Source organism: Lissotriton helveticus, chromosome 9 (genome assembly GCF_964261635.1).
Source record: "Lissotriton helveticus chromosome 9, aLisHel1.1, whole genome shotgun sequence".
NCBI lineage: Eukaryota > Metazoa > Chordata > Amphibia > Caudata > Salamandridae > Lissotriton > Lissotriton helveticus.
This window is the reverse complement of record NC_136070.1, coordinates 174,918,708-174,939,889: the sequence shown is the minus strand read 5'-3', so window position 1 is coordinate 174,939,889 and position 21,182 is coordinate 174,918,708. Positions and strand designations below refer to the sequence as shown.

The 21,182-nt window shown below is 49.8% G+C and overlaps 1 protein-coding gene across 2 annotated transcripts in view; it reads right to left on the bottom strand.

Moving 5' to 3' along the window:
* Positions 1-21,182, bottom strand: part of KLHDC1 (kelch domain containing 1) — a 1,359,852-nt gene that overhangs the window by 1,277,140 nt on the left and 61,530 nt on the right. For both annotated transcript variants that reach the window (XM_078659709.1, XM_078659708.1), the window contains exon 2: positions 20,320-20,390. In XM_078659709.1, coding sequence (XP_078515835.1) covers positions 20,320-20,390 — 71 coding nt within the window. The remainder of the gene's footprint in view (positions 1-20,319; positions 20,391-21,182) is intronic.

The following is a 21,182-nucleotide window of genomic DNA, read 5'->3' as shown; positions in this document are numbered from 1 at the left end:
TTTCTGTCGCTTGAGGTGTTTTAGATAGTCCTCCACCTGCTGTGGATTAGTGAAGAATTTTTGCGATCCCTGATGAGTAATCCAAAGGCGAGCCGGATACGGCAGCGCATAATCAATTTGAGCTTGTCTGAGTTTTTGTTTAACTCCGAAAAACGTACGCCGTTCTTCTTGCACGTGAAGCGTGAATTCAGGGTACATAGTGATAGGTATGCCATCATATGTCAATTGTTTTTTCTCCCGAGCAACACGAAAGGCGACATCCCTGTCCCTGTAGTTCAACAGGTGAGCAATAATAGGTCTAGGGGTGTTGCCGGGAAAGGGCCGCGGCCCCAAGGATCGATGCGCACGTTCGACCACAAACTGAGAAGAAAGCGATTCTGCACCCACCACTGCTTGTAGCAATCATTCAACGTACTCCTCCATTTTCCAGGTGTTTGTGCTTTCTGGCACTCCTAAAATCCTTATGTTATTCCTCCGGCTGAGGGCCTCAATATCCTCACTCTTTGCCGCAATGACCTTGAGCAACTTGTCCATTTGCGCTTCACTTTTTTCAATTTGACGGTAGAGTCCTCCACATCTGACACGCGCTGGCCCGCCTCTTTGAGTCGTGTCTCGTGGCCTTCTATGGTCCGGATGATGACGTCCATCCGTGTGGAGACTGTGTCAATCTTGTAAGCCATATTTGAAAAACCTTGTCGGACTTCGATAAGTAATGATTTTAGATAATCACCAGGCCCTTGCTGAGGATCTTGCGGAGGGGTGCCTGCTCCAGCGTCCTCCTCCGCATTGTGCTGCTTGGTGGTTTTTTTCAAGCCATCAAAGGTTAGGCGCGGTTGGCGAGTGTCCGGCCTCCCAATTTTAGCTCCGGTACTTGGCGCCGGCAGGTCTCCGCCCCTTCTTCAGTGTTGCCGCTGCGAAGTTAGTGGGCCCTACCACCCAGTCTGCTAAATTCCACCACTGCACTGTAGTCTGAGAGCGTGCACAGTATGGGCATGTACTGTCGACTGCAATCATTCTGCCGGCGTCCCTGCATAGATTCAGTCACTGCAACCGGACAGTCTATCTCCAGTGGGGCAAATACAAACCTCAGCCTGCGGCCTCCTCAGCTTTATATTTTAAGAGCACTGTACTGCCCCCCTGGAGAGAATAATAGGCAATGCTGCCTCCTGTGCCGTGCACTACTGGTTACACCAGTCACCTACTCTCCACTCCTATGCTCCGTGTAATAGTGGCAACAAGTCAGTACACAAGGCGTCCCTCCTCAATGATCCCCTGGTGAGCAGCATCCTGCCCCCACACTCGCCCTCAATCCTCTGGCAGGGTACATAGCCAAGCACCAAGTAATTAATGCCCCCTCCGGGCTAGGCCATAGTTCCTTGTCTGCACCCCCTGCAGTGCGCCCACCGTGCCAAGCCACCGACGAAGATTATAGGCAATATCACCACCTGTGTCATGCACCACCAGTTCCACCTTCTACTCACTCTCCTTTCCAAAGCATCATGCAATTGCGGCAGCAGGCCAATGTACAGGGCCCTCCTCCTCACGGATCTGCGGATTAGTAGCTTCCAGCCCCTGCATCAGCTCTCAATCTTCCATCGCGGCATGCAGCAAAGCGCCAGGTGATGAGTGCCCCTTCCAGGCTGGAACTCCTCGCACAACCGTTCTCTGCCTGCACCCCTCGCAGCGTTTACCTCTCCGGCCGAATCCGAGGCAGATGGCAGCCAGGAATCACTGAATGGCGCCAATCCGCCCCCGGGGCCATGGTGGTACACTGCAGCGGTATCAGGCGGCGCGCTCAGCAGGGTATCACTCCCAGGTTCGTGGGCTCAAGAAGCGCGAGGCCTGCGTCACCCGCCCTCAAGATGGACGCTCGGTTCGTCCTCTGGCTATGCTTCTCCACCGGCAAGCCTCCAGGTCAGTCTACTGCTGGCGCGGCGCGGCAAACACGCTCCTTACCGTGCTACACTCGCTGGCCGATAGCTCCGCCACGGGTGCTCACAGATGCCCCGCAACCATCTCTCCACGCCTCAGGCTCCCTCCGTACGGCCTCTTTCCGGCGTAGCTGACTCGTGTTGAGCCAGGGACTCGCGTAATCAGCCACTCCAAGTATCCGCTCCATAGGCAACCGGCGCCACTCCAGGGGCATACCGTACTCACTCCCCAGCCACTCCGATTGCCTGCACTCGTCAATTTTCAAGCAACGCAGCAGTGCACAGGGTTTCAGGATGTCATTCCACACTTTTGAGCCCTAAATGTGGACGAGTAGGCGGATAAATGACGGATTTGTCAGTCGGCCTGTGGGAGCCTCACTCCATGGTGGCCATTCCACCCGTGCGACACCTAGCGCCCCAGGTACTTAGAAATTTGGCTGCACCCAATTTGTCTATCATTTCATCTGCTCTTGGAATAGGGTGAGCATCTGTCTTAGTGACCGAGTTGAGACCGCTACAGTCCACACAGAACCTAATTTCTCTTTTTCCACCCTGTGGATGAGGTGTGGGGACTAGAACCTCTGGGCTGGCCAAGGGGCTCTCTGAGGGTTCAATAACCCCTAACTCCAGCATCTTCCTGACTTCAGCTCTGATGCTTTCCTTGACTTGATCAGACTGTCGACAGATTTTGTTTTTGACAGGTGAACTGTCACCAATCTCCACATCATGGGTACACCAGTTTGTCTGACCAGGGGTCAAGGAAAAGAGCTTAGCATACTGTTGCTAGACTTGCTTGCAATCAGTCTGCTGTTGGACAGAGAGGGTGTCTGAAAAGACAACTCGATCCACTGACCCATCTTTTGGGCTATATGAGAGGAGGTCAGGGAGAGGTCCACTCTCTGTCTCCTGATCCTCATCAGTCACCATCAGCATGGTGATGTCAGCCCTGTCATGGTAGAGCTTCAAGCGGTTCACATGGATAACCCTTTTGGGTGTCCTTCTTGTGCCCAGGTCAACCAAGTAGGTGACCTCACTCTTTTTTTCTAGGATAGGGTAAGGGCCACCATCTGTCCTGGAGAGCCCTTGGTGCCACTGGCTCCAAAACCCATACCTTTTACCCTGGTTGAAATTCAACCAGTACAGCTTTTTGGTCATACCAGTGCTCCTGAAGTTCCTGGCTTGTCTCAAGATTTTTGGATGCCTTTTCCATGTGGTCAGCCATTCTGGACCTTAGGCCAAGCACATAGTCCACAATATCTTGTTTGAGTTCTTCGAAAGGCTTCTTCCAAACCTCTTTTACAAGACAGAGTGGTCCCCTCACGGGTTGGTCAAACAGAAGTTAAATGGGGGAAAACCCTACTCCTTCTGTTGCACCTCTCTGTAAGCGAAAGCAGGCATGATAAGAGGACATCCCATCTCCTTTTGCGTGTTTCAGGGAGCCCATAATCATGCCTTTCAATGTCTTGCTGAATCTCTCAACAAGGCCATTGGTTTGTGGGTGATAGGGTGTAGTAAACTTGTACTGCACTCCACACTCTTTCACCATGTGTTTTAGGTAAGAAGACATGAAGTTGGAACCTCTGTCTGAAACCACCTCCTTAGGAAACACTACTCTGGTTTAGACACCAATGAGGGCCTTGGCTACTGCAGGAGCTGCACTACTCCTAAGGGGAATTGCCTCAGGGTACCTAGTGGCATGATCCACTACCACTAGAATGAATTTGTTCCCTGATGCTGTGGGAGGATCAAATGGACCCACTATGTCCACACTCAACCTTTCAAAGAGACCCCCCACCACAGGCAGTGGTATCAAGGGGGCCTTTGAGGGGCCACATGTCTTGCCACTGGCCTGACAGGTGACACAGGAGCTGACAAACTCCTTTACTTTTTGGTGCATCTGGGCCAGTAAAAGTGGCTAACTAGCCTTTCCCAAGTCTTAGTTTGGCCCAGTGTCCAACTAGGGGGATGTCATGAGCTAAAGTTAGGAGAAACTCCCTGTATTTCTGAAGCACTACCACTCTCCTAGCGACTCCAGGTTTGGGGTCTCTGGCCTCAGTGTAGTCCTTCTTCCCAATAAACTCTGTGGGTACCACTGACATCTCCCTTTTCCTGTGCAGCAACTTGCTGCCTCATGCTTTTTAAGAGTTGGACAGTCCTGCTGTCCAAGTCACAGCTCTTCCCTAGAGGGTCACCCTGGGCCAAAGAGTTCAACCAGGTAAGGGTCAAGCTCCATGGGCTCAGTTCCCTCTGGGGTGTTCACGCCCTCTCCCCGATGAGAGGGGTCCTGATCCTTTTGCTGTACAGAAGCTGGTTCCCAAGTCTGTTTACCTTTTCTCTTGGAAGGTTGGGCCATACTTTCAGGTTTCAAACACTTCTTTTTCACCTGGTCTCCTGCTCTGGTTTTTACACACATCAATTTAGGGATATCCCGCATTGCTGCATGGGTTTTCAGTTCTACCCCAGTCCATGCTGAGGTTTCCAGGTCATTGCCAAGCAGACATGCAGCTGGTTGCTTTGGAGAGACCACAACCTGTTTCAGGCCAGTGAACCCCCCTTCCCCAGTTTAATGTCACCATAGCCATTGCATGGTTAGTAGGTTAGTAGTAACATTGCCAGCATTGGTGAGTGGGTAAGTTCTCCCAATCAAGTATTGCTCAGGGAAAACCAGTGTGTTTCTCACCATAGTGACACTGGCACCTGTATCCCCCAGAGCTTCTATCCTAGTTCCATTAATCCAAGGGTATTGCAAGTATGTTTTAAGTTGGGTGGCCACACAGTTACAGTGGCAAACTCAACTTCCCCTTCTGAAACGTTAACTGCTTCAGTGTGCAACCCAATTTTCTCTTGGCACACTGTTGATCTCATTTGAAGGCTTGCTACCCCAGGAGTAGCTTTAGTAGGACTAGGGGGCCTTCTTGTTTGGGCAAGCAACATCTCTAGTTTAGTGTCCCAACTTCTTACAATTGTTACACCAGGCCTTTAACAGATCAAAGTTCTTTCCCATGTACTTATTAATGGATTTTGAAGAGTTTTGGGACCCACCCCCCTGTGCAGGTTTTTGGGGCCCTTTTAAGACTCAGGCTTTTTATCTTGCAGATTCTCACCACCTTTCTTTCCCCTGGGAAGGTTTTGCAACCCCTTTCTGTTGGTGACCCCCAGTGGTTGTTTTTGTCACCCTTGTCTTGACCCAGTGGTCTGCCTTCTTTCCCGATTCTTGGAGAGAAAATAGACCTAGGTCTACCAAATGTTGATGTAACTTTTCATTAGTGCAATTACTTAAAATATGTTCTTTCATAAACAGATTGCAAAGTCCATTGAAATCATGCACATTGTGTCCAGTTAACCAACCATCTAGTGTCTTAACTGAGTAGTCTACAAAGTCAATCTGATTGGTTTTGGGTTTTGTGAGCCCCCCTGAATCTATTTCTGTATTCCTCAGTTGTGAGTCCAAATCCCTCAGAGTTCTCTTCATGAGGTCATAAGACCCAGGATCTGCCCCAGAAAGGGTCAGTAGTCTGTCTCTGCAGTTACCAGAGAACAGTTCCCAAGGAGTGCCCCCCAGTGGGACTTCTCCACTTTTCTCATTTCACAAGCCCTCTAGGCTTGTGAAATGGTTAGGCAGTGAACCATTTTGTGAAATCATCACTCTCTTCATATTTAGGGACAATCCCTTTGTGGATTTTAGGATCATAAGATTGCCCTTTATCCTTATTAAGTAAATTGCTGCTATCATTGATGGGTGCTAGGCCCATCTCTGCTCTCCCTCCTTCTAGAGCCAGCAACCTGGTCTCTAGATCCAGTCTTTTGGTCGGCCTCACTAAAAGGTTGTCCTCCTCATTGAGGCTGTCCTCAATGTCCTGATTCACCTGTGTGAGATCTAGGTACTGAGAGGTTGATTCTTGGAGTCAAGGGTACTTGGACCCTTTTCTCCCTAGGAAGTGGAGGGGTTGATCTACCAGGTCATCCCCTTCCCCTCCTTCTCCAGCTGACTAGTCTTCACCATTTTGAGATGGGTGGTCCTTAGCATACCCAGCCAACAGCTTCTGGAGCTTTTGTTTGGTGTGATGGGGATCCATGGCTATGTTTTTAAGTTTACATAGGGACCTTACCTCCTTGAAAGACAAGTAAAGGTAAGGGGTGAGGTCGAGCTCCTCAACCAAGTTCTCTAAGTCATTGTAGTTATTTTCACTAACAGCTGGGTTCTTGTTTTGAGACTTAGTTAAAAAAAACTTCTAACCCCTCTAACTCTAGGTACAGTGACTTTTTATTTTTCTAAAATTCTAAAGGAAGTTAACCAAGGCCCTAACCAGACTTTTAGTAATTTTGCAAAAATGCAAATTTGAAAAATCTGAATTCTAAAGACAATTTAAGAGTTCAGTCATGTGATCAGGTGGTAACCAAGTAGTCCAACAAATGCGAAGTTGTATATCCCACAGGTCATCCACCAATGTAGGAAGCTGGCTCTGTATATACTATACCAAAGTGAGGAACAGTGTGCACAGAGTCCACTGGAATCCCAAAGGTAGGCAGAGGTAAAGTTAGATAGCACCTCACTCTCTATATCTGGTAGTGTGGTCGAGCAGTAAGGCAGTATCAGAGGACAGTGTTAAGCATTTGTTGTACACATTCTGTCAGTAAATAAATTCACACACTCAAAGACAACTTCAGACCAATTGTTTTTATATAAAAATATTCTTTTAGTTATTTTATTTGCTAGAACCAAGCAAGCCTGGCACAGGTAAGCAATGAATACTTTACAGTAGTAATGCAATTGGAATACAGTTTGAATGATAATTGTATATGCCCTTTGGTTTGATTTACAGTATGGATGCAGAGAAATGCAATACTTAGTAAATGCAGTACATAGACTTGAAGAGGCTTTTTAGTAAAATAGCAGGTAAGTAACTTTTGAGATTACTAGGCTTACACAGAGTACTATACCTAGATACTACTCTGGGACATTTCCTGGAAACAGGTAAGCAAAATTGTTTTTGTTAGAGTATGCAATTTTAAAGAATTTCTTAGTTTCTCAAACTCCACACTGAGAAACTTTTCACAGAAAAACTGTCAATATTATCTTATGGAGGAAAATAGTGCTATCGGTTTTGAGGTAAGTGTTTGGTAGTGGGAGTTGAGATTCTGGGGTTAGACTCAGGGCTCCCCCAGGGTCAAGGATGCACTTTTGTTACACCCTCAGTGGCACTAGGGCGGCCGGGTGCAGAGTGCTAAGGCCAATGTTATCCAATGGGGGATAGGTGGCTTCCGGTTGGTGGCTGTTGATGAGCAGGCCACTTGTGTGTAGGTGCAAGGCTCCTGGACTTTAGCTCAGGGCAAATGGGGAAATAAAGTAGCACCAAAGCTGCACCCTCAGCGGCACTAGCATGGTTGGGTGCAAGCTGCTATTTCGACGTTGGGCGCCCTGTTGTTTTCTATGGAAACCTCCGGTTTGCAAAGACACTGCAGGCTTGGGGACGAAGGTCTTCTGAGTGCAACCACCACTTCAAGAGGTAAGTTGGGAAGTTAGGGGTTGGTTAGGCACCGTCGGTTTGGGCACACAAGGCCGTTGGGCGTCAGGGGCAGGGGTGCCTTTTGGGGTCGGTTCTTCTTAGCAGCTCCTGGTCACGGTTAGGCAGGTCTTCTAGATTTAGACTGCATGCGTCGGCTGGAGGCTTGAGGCTGGTCAGGGGTCGCCGGATCTCGAGTCAGAATCACCGGGGTGACCTCCTCGTGGAGTTTGCCCACTCGAGCTCGGGCTGTGGATGGTGGGTGCAGAGTGGTGTGGGTTCGCAGTTTCCGGCCAAGGCCAGAGTTGCAGATGAAAAAATCCGGTGTTCACGGGAGACAAAGTCTTTGAGATTAAAGACAGGCAGGACCTCTGGGGTTTCGAGGTTGCTGGCTGCAGGACACACCGGGATTTCGCAGAAGCAGGTTCGAGGTTGAGACAGGCGGTAGGGCTGGGGCCAAGTTAGTGGGCGTCTTCCTCTTGTTAGCTCCTGCAAGGCTGTTCAGTCCTTCTTCTTTTAGTTTATTCTTGTCTGAGGAAGCAAGGTTCAGGGGTGCCCTAAAATACTGGATTTAGGGGCGTTACCGGTAGGTAAAAGGCAGGGACCAAAGGGTCCCTTACCTGGGGTGGGTACACCCCCTATTATGCCACCCTCCAGGGGAAGGGGGCATGAGCCTGTCTCTGGTTGGCTGAGTCCTTTCATCTGCAAGATGGCATGGACCGAGAGTTGTGCTTCACCTCGCCTCCCCCACCCGAGGGGTGGAGTTGGCAGAGGTGGGCTCACCTCTCTTCCTCACTTGTTTTTCCAGCGGTTCTTCCGCCCAAAGTGGGAGTCAGAACCAGTGGGGACCAGTTGTTGAGAGCAGCAAGTGGCCTGGGGAAGCTCACAAAAGCAGCAAGCCTTTGAAGCTTCCCCTTCATGAACCCTTCCCATCCTGGGGAGGAGGCTTGGCACCTCATCCCAGGATGTGCATTGTTTCAGGCCCCAGAGAGCAGCAGGCTCTCGACCCAGGGGTACAGAAACATGCCTGGTGGTGGCAGCTGAAAGCAGCCACTCAGCTTGGGCACTAGGAGTAGGTAAGTTTTCATGGGGCATCTCTAAGATACCCTCTGTGTGCATTTTTCATTAAATCCCACACTGTCATCAGTGTGGGTTTAATGTGCTGTGCAGTTTGATACCAAACTTCTTAGTTTTCAGTGAAGCAATTATGGTGCTGTCGAGTTCGTAATGACAAACTCCCAGCACCATATACTCTTAATGGCAGCACTGTACTTACAATGTCTAAGAATGGACTTAGACACTGGAGGGGTACAGGGTTCATGCACGTGTACCCTCACCACTGGTGTAGTGCACCCAGCTTGAGGGGTGACTGACCTATACCAGGGCAGAGAGTTGCAGGCATGGCACACAGAAATGTGTGCCATGTCGACTCTTCACTTTGTTCTGCACCAAAACACGCAGCCTGCAAAGGCAGTGTGTGAGTATAGTGGTACAAGTCCTCTAAGGGTGGTACAATAAGTGTTGCAGCCCTTAGAGGCCTTCTCTGGTCACAATGCCCTGGGTACCTGTGGTACCATTTACCACTAGCTGACCTGTGGCCAGAGATGCCAATTGGGTTTATGCTTCAATGCAGTTTTAGGGAAAGAACAAAGGCCCTGGGTACCTGATTAGCAGGAGCCTAGGGCATACTCCGTCAAAGTACATTACCACTTCAGCAAAAAGTGGGGGCAACCATGCAGAAAGAGGGCACTTTCTCACATCTCTTAGCAGAAGTCTAGGTTATATTACAGGAATACATCAAGGTGGCAGACCACAAAGTCCTATATTTGGGACGAGGAGCTTGGGTGCATGCATTTGGGGAAGGCAATAGACTAGGTAAAAACTCTAGCCTGGACTGCTAAGAGTGATGGATTCTCTGACTGCATTACTTATATTAACTGTGATGGAATTTAGGTCATGTCGAACCTGTTACTCGTATTGAGTGAGTTCCTGCGCTTCTGTGAGCGCCTATACACCCAAAGACCATGCAGAGAACAGGCCGACATCTCATATTATTTGGTTCAGGTTGTGCTGACCTGATTTGATGGTGACGCCAGGATGATACTGACTTCTCCCTTAACACTAGAAGACATAGAAAATGCTGTCATGAGTCTTGCCAGCGGCAAGGCCCTAGATAGTGTTGGTCTACCAGTTAATTTTTTATAAAGCATATCAATAAATTATTGCAGCAAGGCTTCTGGACATGTACACTGTGGCAATTGAGAGGTGTAGTCTCCAACCCTCCACCATGAAGGCGACTATTACAATACTACTTAAACCACACAAAGATCCCACCGTATGTTCCTTGTATGGACCCTTGTTGTTACTCAATAGTGACAATAACATTTTGGGGGAAATTCTCGCGCAACGTTTACAACCCTTAATGTACTTTCAGTTGCTTCAGGATCAATCCAGTTTCATCCCACAACATTCTACTGCGTTCAATCTCCACACCTTAATGGCTATATTATAGAGTGAACCCACAGCTCTCATCAGTAATGGTCCTCCCTGACGCTGAGAAATCATTGTATTCACTTGAATGGACACTCATGATGTAAACAATTCATAGACTGGGTCTATGGAACTCTTTTCTGTCACTTATCCAACTATTATTCACAGGCCCCATGGCAAGAGTCTGTGTGAATAAATTATACTCTAAAGAATTAGAAATTAGAAAAGGCAGGCATCTGGGCTGTCCCCTCTCCCCCGATATTTGCACTTGCCATTGAACCACTAGCCTGTTATGTCATGGAGGTGCACTCTCACAGCGGTCTCTGCCTCTGTAACAGATCGTTAATAATCTAGTTATATGCAGACAACGTGATACTGTACATTCAACGCCTGGAGGTTAATCCCTCCTCCATTATCCAAGATATAATCTGCTATGGGGATACTCAAGGCTGCAGATAAATTAGAAAAATCTGAGGTGGTTCTACTAACTGATGATTTTCCCACCTCACCCACTCCTGAGTATCCACTGCACTGAAGCCCACAAGGTGTGCGCTATTTAGGTGTTTAGGTCTCTCTAAATTATGACGAGCTCATCCGCAATTATTTTGGAACAGCACCTGATAAAACAAAAACGTCTATAGAATGTTGGTTCCCGTTTTCCCTAATTGGGAGGATCTCCCTTATCAAGATGGTAGGTCCTACCAACGTTTTTGAATTTATTAGCAAACCTCCATGTTTCACTACCTCTCATTTTTTCCACAATTATCAAAGTCCTCCTGCAGTTGGTTTGATGGGGAGGACAGCCACGTGTATGCTGTGATGCCCTAATGACACCACTTCAGTTTGGTGGTCTCTAACTGCCTGATTTTCACACCTACTACCTAGTAGTACAAGCTCACTATTTGAAATACTGTGCCATGAACAAGACTACATCAATGCATGTCAGAGTGGAGCGTGCTATCGCTCGGACACAATCGATCTGGGACGGGTCTGTGCGCCCCCGCATATAGGTCGTCAGTATGTTGATGTTCTCGCTACGATGTACAGAGCATGGTAGGACCTTGCAAAGGGCTTGAAAATGGAACAACCATATTCACTCCTACTACTTCTAGCAGACATCCTGAGATTGCCACCTACAACAGACAAGACCATTAAAGGTCTAAAGCGGCAGTCTGAATGATGACAATTGGGGTCCTATTTGAGAAAGGTACTTTCATTTCAAGGCATACCTTCTGTTCTCGTCTCAGCACTACGCTGATAGCTCCCTATTGCTATCTTAGGCCAATCCTCGGTGGCCAAGGCAGGGTTCCCATCTTTCCCTTTAGCACCAACAGCGATATCTCTCCTTACTACTTATATTAATCGGGCAGATATGGGCCACACCATTGCCTAACTGAAATCAGGCTTTGTCTCCAGTTCACTGAGTGCACTCTCTGAAGCCAGAAGCAAATGGGAGATCCCTCTGGGCTACAAGCTACCTTATAAGACATGGGCATACTGTTGCGGACCTGTGAAAAATACCCCACTCAATTACAAACATAAATTGATACATTTCAAATATTTACGCAAGAATTACTATACACTATACACTATATCCAAACACGCTCTACCGCCAACTGTCGCTCCTCTTTCCCTCAGGTGCCTCCTTACCGCACGGTGGAGTGCGTTAATATGTAAAAAAACACACAGTTCCCATGTCCATGGACTGTTTCAGCAATTAAGGACACTCCAGTCAGAAATTTGGTAGTCCTTACGCCAGGTTTATTTTCTTGGGTGTACACTCATCCAGTACAACAAACGCGTTTTCGTTTTCAGTGGTGTCTGGGTCGGACTCATTTTTCATTTAAATAAAGTTTTTTTTTTCCAAAACATTGTCACATGATTAAAAACAAAACATAAAAGAAGGGGGGGCGTGGCTACGAGGGCGAAGATGGCGGACGTGGCTTGCTAGAGCTCCCGCCAGCCCGATATCATCCGTATATTTATCCTGGCCTCCGGACCCCCTGTAACACCCCACACCTGCGGCGGAGGTTGCGGTTGGTGAAGGGAGCCCTCCGGTGAAAGAATCGGGGTTCCAGGAGCTCTGGCAGTGGCAATAACGGTGGCGACATCCTGAGGCCTACCCGCATCGTGGGAAGCCGGGGCCTCGAGTTTGGTGACCCCCGACCGGAAGCACCCAGGGTCGGCAGACTGGTGGAGAGGCGGGACCCGCGATTGGGACCTGCGCAGTCAGCGGAGCGGCGAAAGGCGGTGTACAAAGCCCCGCGGGGGTGGAGAGAGTACCGGTGCCACCGAAGCGCAGTGAAGGGACGGCGGCCTACCTCGGGCTGCAGGAGCCGGGGACTCGAGTTTGGCGACCCCCCGTCGCTGGAGGTACAGCGCAAAAATGGCAGGGGCGGGCAGCGGAGAGACTGCTGTTGGAGTGGGCCCCCCGGAGTGAGACTCTGCATACGATCTGGGCCAGGGGGCTTGTGAACTGACCTGTTCTTCTGGAGTTGAGGCCCCCCCCCCGGTGTTTGATCCTCCGAGTGCAGATATACTGGTGTGAGAGAGGGAGGGGGTGCGCGCGTCGTACCTCTGGGTCCCTGAGCGACGAGCTGTGGAGCTGGTGGAACTGATGCCACATTTGACCGCCCTGGGGTGACGAACTGCGGTGTGGGGGACCCCCCAATCGTCCGCCGCGAGTGTTTGGCGGAGGACGGCCGTGGTTTGAACCACCTGGGAGCAGTGACCCTGAGCTAGGTGGATTGCCCCGTTGGCCCCCTTGACATCCCCGTGGAGGGCCGCAGGGGGAGGCGATAGTGGTGACGTGAGACCCATCGCTGAGAGGTCTGTGAGGCGGGAGCCCCGGATAGCGCCGGATCATGACCAGAGGAGAGGGTGGGCCTGCCAAGCAGGGACCCATCGACAAATTTACGGGCCCGAGTGGAGGCCCCGGAGCGTCCGGTGGTCAGGGGTCGGGCCCCGACAACGAAGCGCTTATGGCGGCCATTACCCAGTCCAGGGACATGCTGGATGCCAAGATTGGGGCAGTTGGAGCTGACGTGACCCTATTGCGCCAAGACCTGCGCAACGCCGTTGCACGGATAACAGAGACAGAATCCCGGATTTCGGTTGTGGAGGATGATGTGGGGACCCTGAAAAAGAAAATGGCAGCGATGGAGAACATTCAGCGGGGCCTGGCGCTCCGGGTGGAGGATGCGGAAGGACGGGCGCGCAGAAATAACCTTCGCTTTGTGGGCTTTCCGGAGGGATGTGAGAAGGGGCACATGGAACAATTCTGTCCCAGTGGCTGGAGAGTTGGCTCCCCCCGGATGTCCTGTCCAGTTGCTTCGTGATTGAACGCGCCCATAGAGCCCTGACCCAGAAACCGCCTGCGGGAGAGAGGCCTAGACCGGTGATCGCTAGGCTCCTGAACTTTCACGACAGGGACACGATATTGCGGGAAGCCAGGGCCAAAGACTCCCTCCTTTTTCAGAATCATAAGATCATGATCTTCCCGGATTATACCAGGCTTGTACAACAGCAGCGGCATTCATTCATCGCCGCCAAGGCGAAACTTCGGGGTCTAAAGATCCAATACTCCTTGCTCTATCCGGCTCGCCTCCGGGTGGTCTTTCAATCCCGCACCCATTTCTTCGACACGCCGGTCTTCAAGTGGACCGATGAAACTGTGAGCGTCAGGCCCCATGCTCAGCCGGGATTGAACCCGGGAAGATCGAGAGACTCATCGCAGGACAGGGGGGACCAGACGGCCCGGGCCAAACGACACAGACGGTCTCGATCTAGAAAACGCTCTGCTTCGAGGAGTGGTTCTCCTGAGGGGACACAAGGCAACTCTGATCAAACTGGCAAGGGCTGATGTGATACTGAGGTGCTGAACGTGCTGCTGGGGACGATTTGGGCTCCAAATGAAGAGGAGCTGTCTCCTAATACTTTGCTGTATTGAGGGCTGCCTACTGCACCTCTAGTTGTGGCTTGTCGGCTTCTTTGTCTTTGAGTAGGGGGTGGGGAGGGGGGGTTCGGGGTGCTCCTGATAGGGGCTACTTGCCTCCTGCGTTGGTGGGAGTTGTCAGGGGAGGGGGGAGTTCGTACTGTTTGTAGGGGTAGTTGGGATCCATTGGTATGGTTGACCTTGGGCACTACGTTTTGGGCCCGAGGATACCCATGCCGCGACAGATACTTCAGAGTTCTATGAGGTATAGGGGTGGGGGGCATGAAGGGAAGGAGGGGTGGGCCTGGGAAGGGTTGGTTGGGGTAGGGGTGGGGGAGGGGGTTGTTGTTGTTCCGGGGAGTGAGGGTGGAAGGGGTGGAATGCACGTGATTTCTAATGTTTTGCTGATGCTTGGGATGTGTGATGGGGCGTGGCGCTGGAGGCTAGATGGGCCCATTTCGTTTGATAATGGCTGACACACCGCCGTCGGGGCTCCCCAGGGAGTCCATACGAGTGATAACTTGGAATGTGAGGGGGATGCTCGATAAGATCAAACGAGGCGCTATCTTGCGGTGGGGGAAGAGGGAGGCAGCGGATGTCCTCTTGTTGCAGGAAACTCACATGTTGGGGACGAAAGTGCTTAGCCTGCAGAGGTTTGGTTATCAACAGGTGTATAACGCTGGATTCTCGAGGGGGTCCAGAGGGGTTGCTGTGCTGGTACACCGCAGGCTGGCGTACGTCCATGAGAAACAGTGGTCTGACCCACAGGGTCGATACATTTTTATTAAAGGGTTGGTGGGGACGGAGCCAGTGGTCTTTGGTAGTGTCTATGCCCCTCCCCCGTTGCAATGGTCCCTATCTGAGAAGTTGTTTGCAGTGTGGGCGGACATCCCGGAATCCTTGGCAGTGCTGGGGGGTGACTGGAATGACGTTATGGATGTATGTCTGGATCGTCGGAGATTGCAGGGGGGGTTGACAGCGGCTGCCCCTACCCGGTTGAATGTAATGGTGGATGGGATGGGCTGGGTTGATGTGTGGCGACATATGCATCCCAGGGTGCGAGACTTTACGCATGTATCGGCTGTGCATGGTTCGTTTTCACGTTTAGATTATATCTTTATGCCCCATGCTTTTCTTGACAGGGTGTGGGAGGCCGAGATATTACCTAGAGGATTGTCGGATCACTCCCCGGTAGCCGTTAGGATGGGACTGCACAGGGCACGTCAACCGTTCCGCTGGAGAATGTCCCCATGGCACCTTCAACAGGCCGACTATGTTCAACACCTGCGAGGTGCGATTGCGCACTATTGGAGGGAGAACCTGGTGGAGGAGATAGAGTTGTGGTCTGGGAGGCCATGAAGCCCACCTTAAGAGGGGTGGATATTGCATGGTGTGCGGCAGCGCGCAGTAAGCGTAGGGAAGCGATTACTGAGGCGGCGGCGCAGGTGGGAAGTCTGGAACGGCGGTGTCGGGAGGATGGGGACGAGGTGGCGGTAAGGTTGCTCCTGCAGGCGCAACAATCATACGCCTCTGTGCTACTGGATGAGGCTCGACTGGCTTGGCTGGCCACGCGGAGCAGAATTTACCAATGGGGGCACAAATCCTGTATTATGCTTCATAGACTGTGCCAGCGTACCTTCCAACCGATTACACTTCCGGGCCTCGCCGACAGAAACGGTGTGGTGCTCACGGACCCGTCGGAGCTGGCGGCGAGCTTTGCCCTCTACTATAAGGAGCAATACGCTACACGGGACTCTCTCTCGGTCGATGCGATCGATAAGTTTATAGGAGACCTGCCTCCGAAGACGGTCTCTGACGAAACCAGGAAAGCGCTAGACCTCCCCCTTACGGCGGAGGAACTGGGAGACGCGGTGGGACAGCTTAATACAGGGAAGGCACCTGGACCTAGTGGCTTCCCATGCGAATTTTATAAAACCTTCCATCTCCAACTGGGGTCCCACTACCGTGCCGCGCTGGAGGTGGCACGATCACAAGGTAGACTGCCTGCTGATTGGCGACATGCCAAAGTGGTGGTCTTTCAGAAGCCCGGTAGGCCCCCTGACAGGCCGGATTCCTATCGCCCGATCTCCCTACTCAATACGAGGCCAAGCTGCTGGCTAAAGCCTTGGCGAACTGACTGCTTCCGTATGTGACTGACCTGGTCCATCCGGAGCAGGCCGGCTTTATGCCACATAGGGCGACAAGGCATAATATCAGGCGGGCACAAGAGGCGATCGATGCTATGGGGGCCAGGGGAGAAGGTGCGGCCCTACTGTTGGCGGATATAGATAGAGCCTTTGACTCGGTCAGCTGGAATTACCTGTTTGCGCTCCTGCCGCGCTTAAACCTGGGCCCAGTGTTCATCTCCTACGTCAAACTGCTGTACACCGATATCACGGCGTCTGTGCAAGTCTCCGGGGCGGTCTCCGAGAAATTCTCGATTGGCCCCGGGACCCGACAGGGGTGCCCGCTCTCTCCATATTTATTTGCATTAGCGATGGAGCCTCTGGCCTCTTGGGTGCGTATCGACGCGCAGATGCGGGGCTTTGAATGGGGAGGAAACATCACAGACAGAATTGCATTATATGCGAATGATGTCCTCTTTTTTCTTACAGACCTGCGCAGGTCGGGCCCCCGTGTCCTGGAGATCATGCGCATCTTCGGCGAGGTCTCGGGCCTGTCTCTAAACCTGCGAAAGTCCACTCTGTGGGTGTTGGGAGGTGGAGTGGCGGCAGACCCTTGGGCAGCGACATTGCAGGTGGCGGCTGGGGGACTGAAATATCTGGGAGTGTTCCTCACTGAATCCGCCGATGTTGCGTAGGAACGCAACGTAGTACCGGTGTGGGAAAAAGTCCAGACGGATATCAAAACATGGTCTCGAATGCCTCTTACCATATTTGGCAGATCGGCAATCTTTAGGATGGTCGCGCTCCCACGCCTCCTATACCAGATACAGAACCACCCCCACCCCATCGCGCCCCAGTGGTTTCGCCAGGTTAACTCTGTTCTAGGCCGCTTTCTCTGGGTTGAAGGGGCGGCTAGGGTGGCGTTGCGAACATGCTTCCTATCCACATACTGTGGTGGTATGGCCACGTCGGACCTGTTGTCCTATTATCAGGCCTCCCACTTATTGGTACTCAACGAGTGGTGGTACGGGGACAGAAGAGACCCCGCCTATGCCCTAGAGCGCTCGTTGATGGGCGACAATACGCTGCACACGATTCTGTACTCTGCCAAATTGAGGCGCGGGCTGCCACGTACCGCACAGGTGGTATTTGTAGTATGGCGGCAGGCTTTGCGTCGCATGGGTTGGTGGGGCAGATTGACAGCGGAGACCCCGTTATGGAAGAACGGGAGGCTCCCCGAGCTGGCCTCGCTGCAGGGGTTTGATGGATGGGATGCAGTTGGGATTTCATCGCTAGGACACATGCTGACCGGGGTCGCCCTCAAGTCCTTCCAGGAGCTTAGTACTGAGTTCCAAATGCCCAAGACACAATTTTTTTGCTATTTGCAGCTCCGGCATGCCCTGGAGCCTAGTCTCGTGGGTCTGGAGTCGTTGCCGGAGTTCAGCCCCATAGAGGCGAAGGTCTTCATGGGCGACCTGGGAGATAAGAAAGTGTCTAAAATATACCAAACACTGGTGACACACTGCTCTTCCTCCCTGCTTCCACTTAAGGAGGCGTGGGAGAGGGATGTTGGACCGCTAGATGAGGATGATTGGAGGGAGGCGCTAGAATCCCCGAGAGGGACAGCAATAGCAATACGACTCAGGCTTATCCAATTTAAATACCTACACAGGGCCTACTACACCCGGGAACGACTGTGGAAGGCGGGTCTGATCGTGTCGCCGGAATACCTGCGCTGTGGTGCTGAGAGAGGTACGCTGCTGCACACCGTGTGGTCGTGTGCAGGCCTGACTAGATTCTGAAATGGTGTTTGGGGATGCTTGTCTGAGGTGTTGGGGTGGGATCTGCCCCGCACCCCCCGATTAGGGCTCCTTCATGTACTGGAAGGGGTTGGGGGGAATATTTACAAGCGCCACCTGCTTTTACTGGGATTGGTGGTCGCAAAGAGAGATCTAGCTAGGGCGTGGAAGGGAGCGAGAGCCCCCCCGCTGTGTGCATGGAAGGCGGGTCTATTTATTTTTATTTATTTTTATTTTATATTCTTATACAGCGCCTGAATAGACCCCCGAAGGGGTATCTCCGCGCTTTGCCAGTGGGAATATAACTCCAGATGGTCTTGTTCAGAAGGGATAGTACATATTACCTGGGGAAAGTCAATTGCTGGAAAATAAGTGTGTTTTTAAGATCTTCCGAAAGGTCAGGTGGCTGGTGAGTGATCTCAACTCAAGAGGTAGAGAGTTCCAGAGCCTTGGTCCCACATGGGCCAGCGCTTGGCCTCCTTGTCTGGACTTCTTTATTCTAGGTACCTGCAGAAGCTGCAGGTTACCAGAGCGCAAAGCGCGCCCAGGAGCATATGGCTGAAAGATCTTGGCCAGATATTTTGGACCTTCGCCTATCACACTTTTGTGAATAGTGCATAGAGTCTTAAACTGTACTCGCTTCTAGATCTAGATTACTTCATGGGGTTGGAGCGCCCAGTGTTTGAGACCAGAGGATGCCCCCGCAAACACTATAAAATCTGGAAACGTTGGGCGGAGTATAGGGGGTTGCTCCTGGACCCCCCCCGACGAACCAAGAAGATGATATGCAGGTTGTGGAGGACCCTGAAGCCTGAAGGGTTGCGCCCTCTCAAGCGCTCTAATGCCAAGTACTGATAGCTTGTTGTGATCACGTGCAAGGGGTTAGGGAGGGATAAGGGGTGGGTAGACGGGCAGCAGGGTGGTTGGGGCGAGGGGTGGGGGGGTTTGTTTTATCCTCTTTCATTGATTAAGCTATGCACAAAACTGTAATGTGTTATGATATGTGGTGGTAATCTCCGGCTGTGGGGAGCCACGTGCTTGCCTTGCCTAATCAACCAATAAAAATTTGTTGTGAAAAAAAAAACATAAAAGAAGGGCACATCAATTCATTTCATTGATACACGGCGGCCATCTTAGAGTGTCCGAAACTCATTGTGATTATATATTTCGTACATCATAATACATCACACATCATTTCCTGCAAAGTTATCACATTGATTATCAATAATTCGAGATCTCCTATTCCTTCTATAGGATATTCCCCTTCATCTCGCCCTGAATGGGCATTGTGTTTTTTAGATCATAAATATATTCAATTCTGATTGTCATTTCGGTTCACAGTTCATGGGCCTTACTCATTGTGCCAATTGCGTCACCTCTGATATCACAATCTTAACCCGAATGGGTTATTTCAATGTAGATACAGTGTGTGACTTGATCTCATATAGACACGGAAAATTTACTTTTCATTCTAGCTACAAGAGACATCTTTGAGAAGATTACAACCTCTACTCTGGAACATTTCATTCTGTGGTGGTCTTATCCTAGGTCCCTCTGGGCTACAAGCTACCTTATAAGACATGGGCATACTATTGCGGACCTGTGAAAAATACCCCACTCAATTACAAACATAAATTGATACATTTCAAATATTTACGCAAGAATTACTATACACTATACACTATATGTATAGCTAAATTCACTGATCTGGTAACATTAAGCTTGTGAGATGTAGCCTGGTTGAGGCAGATACATGTCTTGGTGCAGCCCTGCTCTTGATAAATATTGGCAAGAAGCCTTTTCAGTCACTGTGGAGATCCTTTGGACTCCCCCTTGTGCCCTCACCCCAGTTCCCTTGTTCGGGGACGCCTCAGCCTTACCCGCTGGATGTCAGCAATGTGTTTCCATCCTTGCTTTGTACTTGCAAAAAGATGTGTAGCCATAGTTTACATGCAAAATCGAAGTCCGTTAATAATAAAAATGGACTAAAAGACGCTGCTTACTGTCAAGACCTGGGCAAAAAATATGCAGAGATATCGCACCCTTCTGCCCACCCCAGGACATCTGGGCCCCATATAGAACCTCTCTCAGTAGTCAAAGTCAAACCGCATCTACACCCTCCTCCACGTAGCCCTGACTCTCCGGCCTCACCTCTCTAAACTCTGTTAACAATCTTGCATGTTCTGTACCCCCAATAAATAAATGTCAAAAAAGTGTTCTTAATTTTTGTATATGCTTGTACCCCTGATATATTTTACTGCATATTAATGCACGAGCTGGGACTTTTATTTATATTTTGTGAAAACTCAAAAAAAAGTAAAGTTTGTGGGCAATATGTTAAAGCCATAATTTCTTTCTGACATGCAACAAGGGGATAAAGGAATGGTAACCACTCATCTATGACGATATATATAGAAAAATGCTAACTTCTAAGTCTGCAGTTTAGCTAAATAACATAACCCACTCAAAACCTATACTTAAAAAAAACTCCAAAATAAGAATGATTTTAAAAAAGTAAACAAGAAAAGAGCTTACCACAATCCGCAATCTATGTCATACACCCATACTTCATCATTGGGCAAATACACCTCATTTTCTTCAATAGTCTAAAATAAAAAGTTCAAATGGCCCATTATTGTAAGCATGTACTAAAAAGTATTGAAACTAAACACGTGTGAGACTATCCCCCAAGTTTTTACAATGACAACTAATGTGACAAGTTACCTAAGAGAGGTTGCTTAGACATGGCAGAGGCAGATGACTAATGTGCAGTGCTTGCTTAGACATGGCAGAGGCAGATGACTAATGTGCAGTGCTTGAGTCGATATTCTGTTTTTTTTACAAGAATTATAGGAAGTTACAGGAACTGATACAACGTACAATTGAGAAACTTATTAGTGAAAGTGTACCCAATTTATGTGAAAGAGAAAAGAGGAAAATACAATCATGCCATACATTTCAGCATGGAGCCGTTACCTGTTGCTGATTTGTGTATATTAAATATTTTGTTTTGATGAGGGCTCTCTGCGCATATGGCGTGGCAGGTCTGAAGCATCAATACTTCCATACTGATATTATCTTAAATAATTGTTGCATTCTAGCAGAAATATGACTTAGTTTGTTTCCTCTGGTGTACAGCAGTCGTAACCCAAAACGGCATTTGTATATATTTCCATGACTGTATTACTTTAATTACTGTTAGGCACACGTGATGGATTTTTGGCACACTATCCTCATACCCTCACGCGATTACAGAATACATATATGTTAGAAATGAGATCACCCTATAGATGGCGGGGGCAGGAGATTGATATATATATATATATATATATATATATATATATATATATATATATATATATATATATATATATATATATATATTACCTACTGGCGGT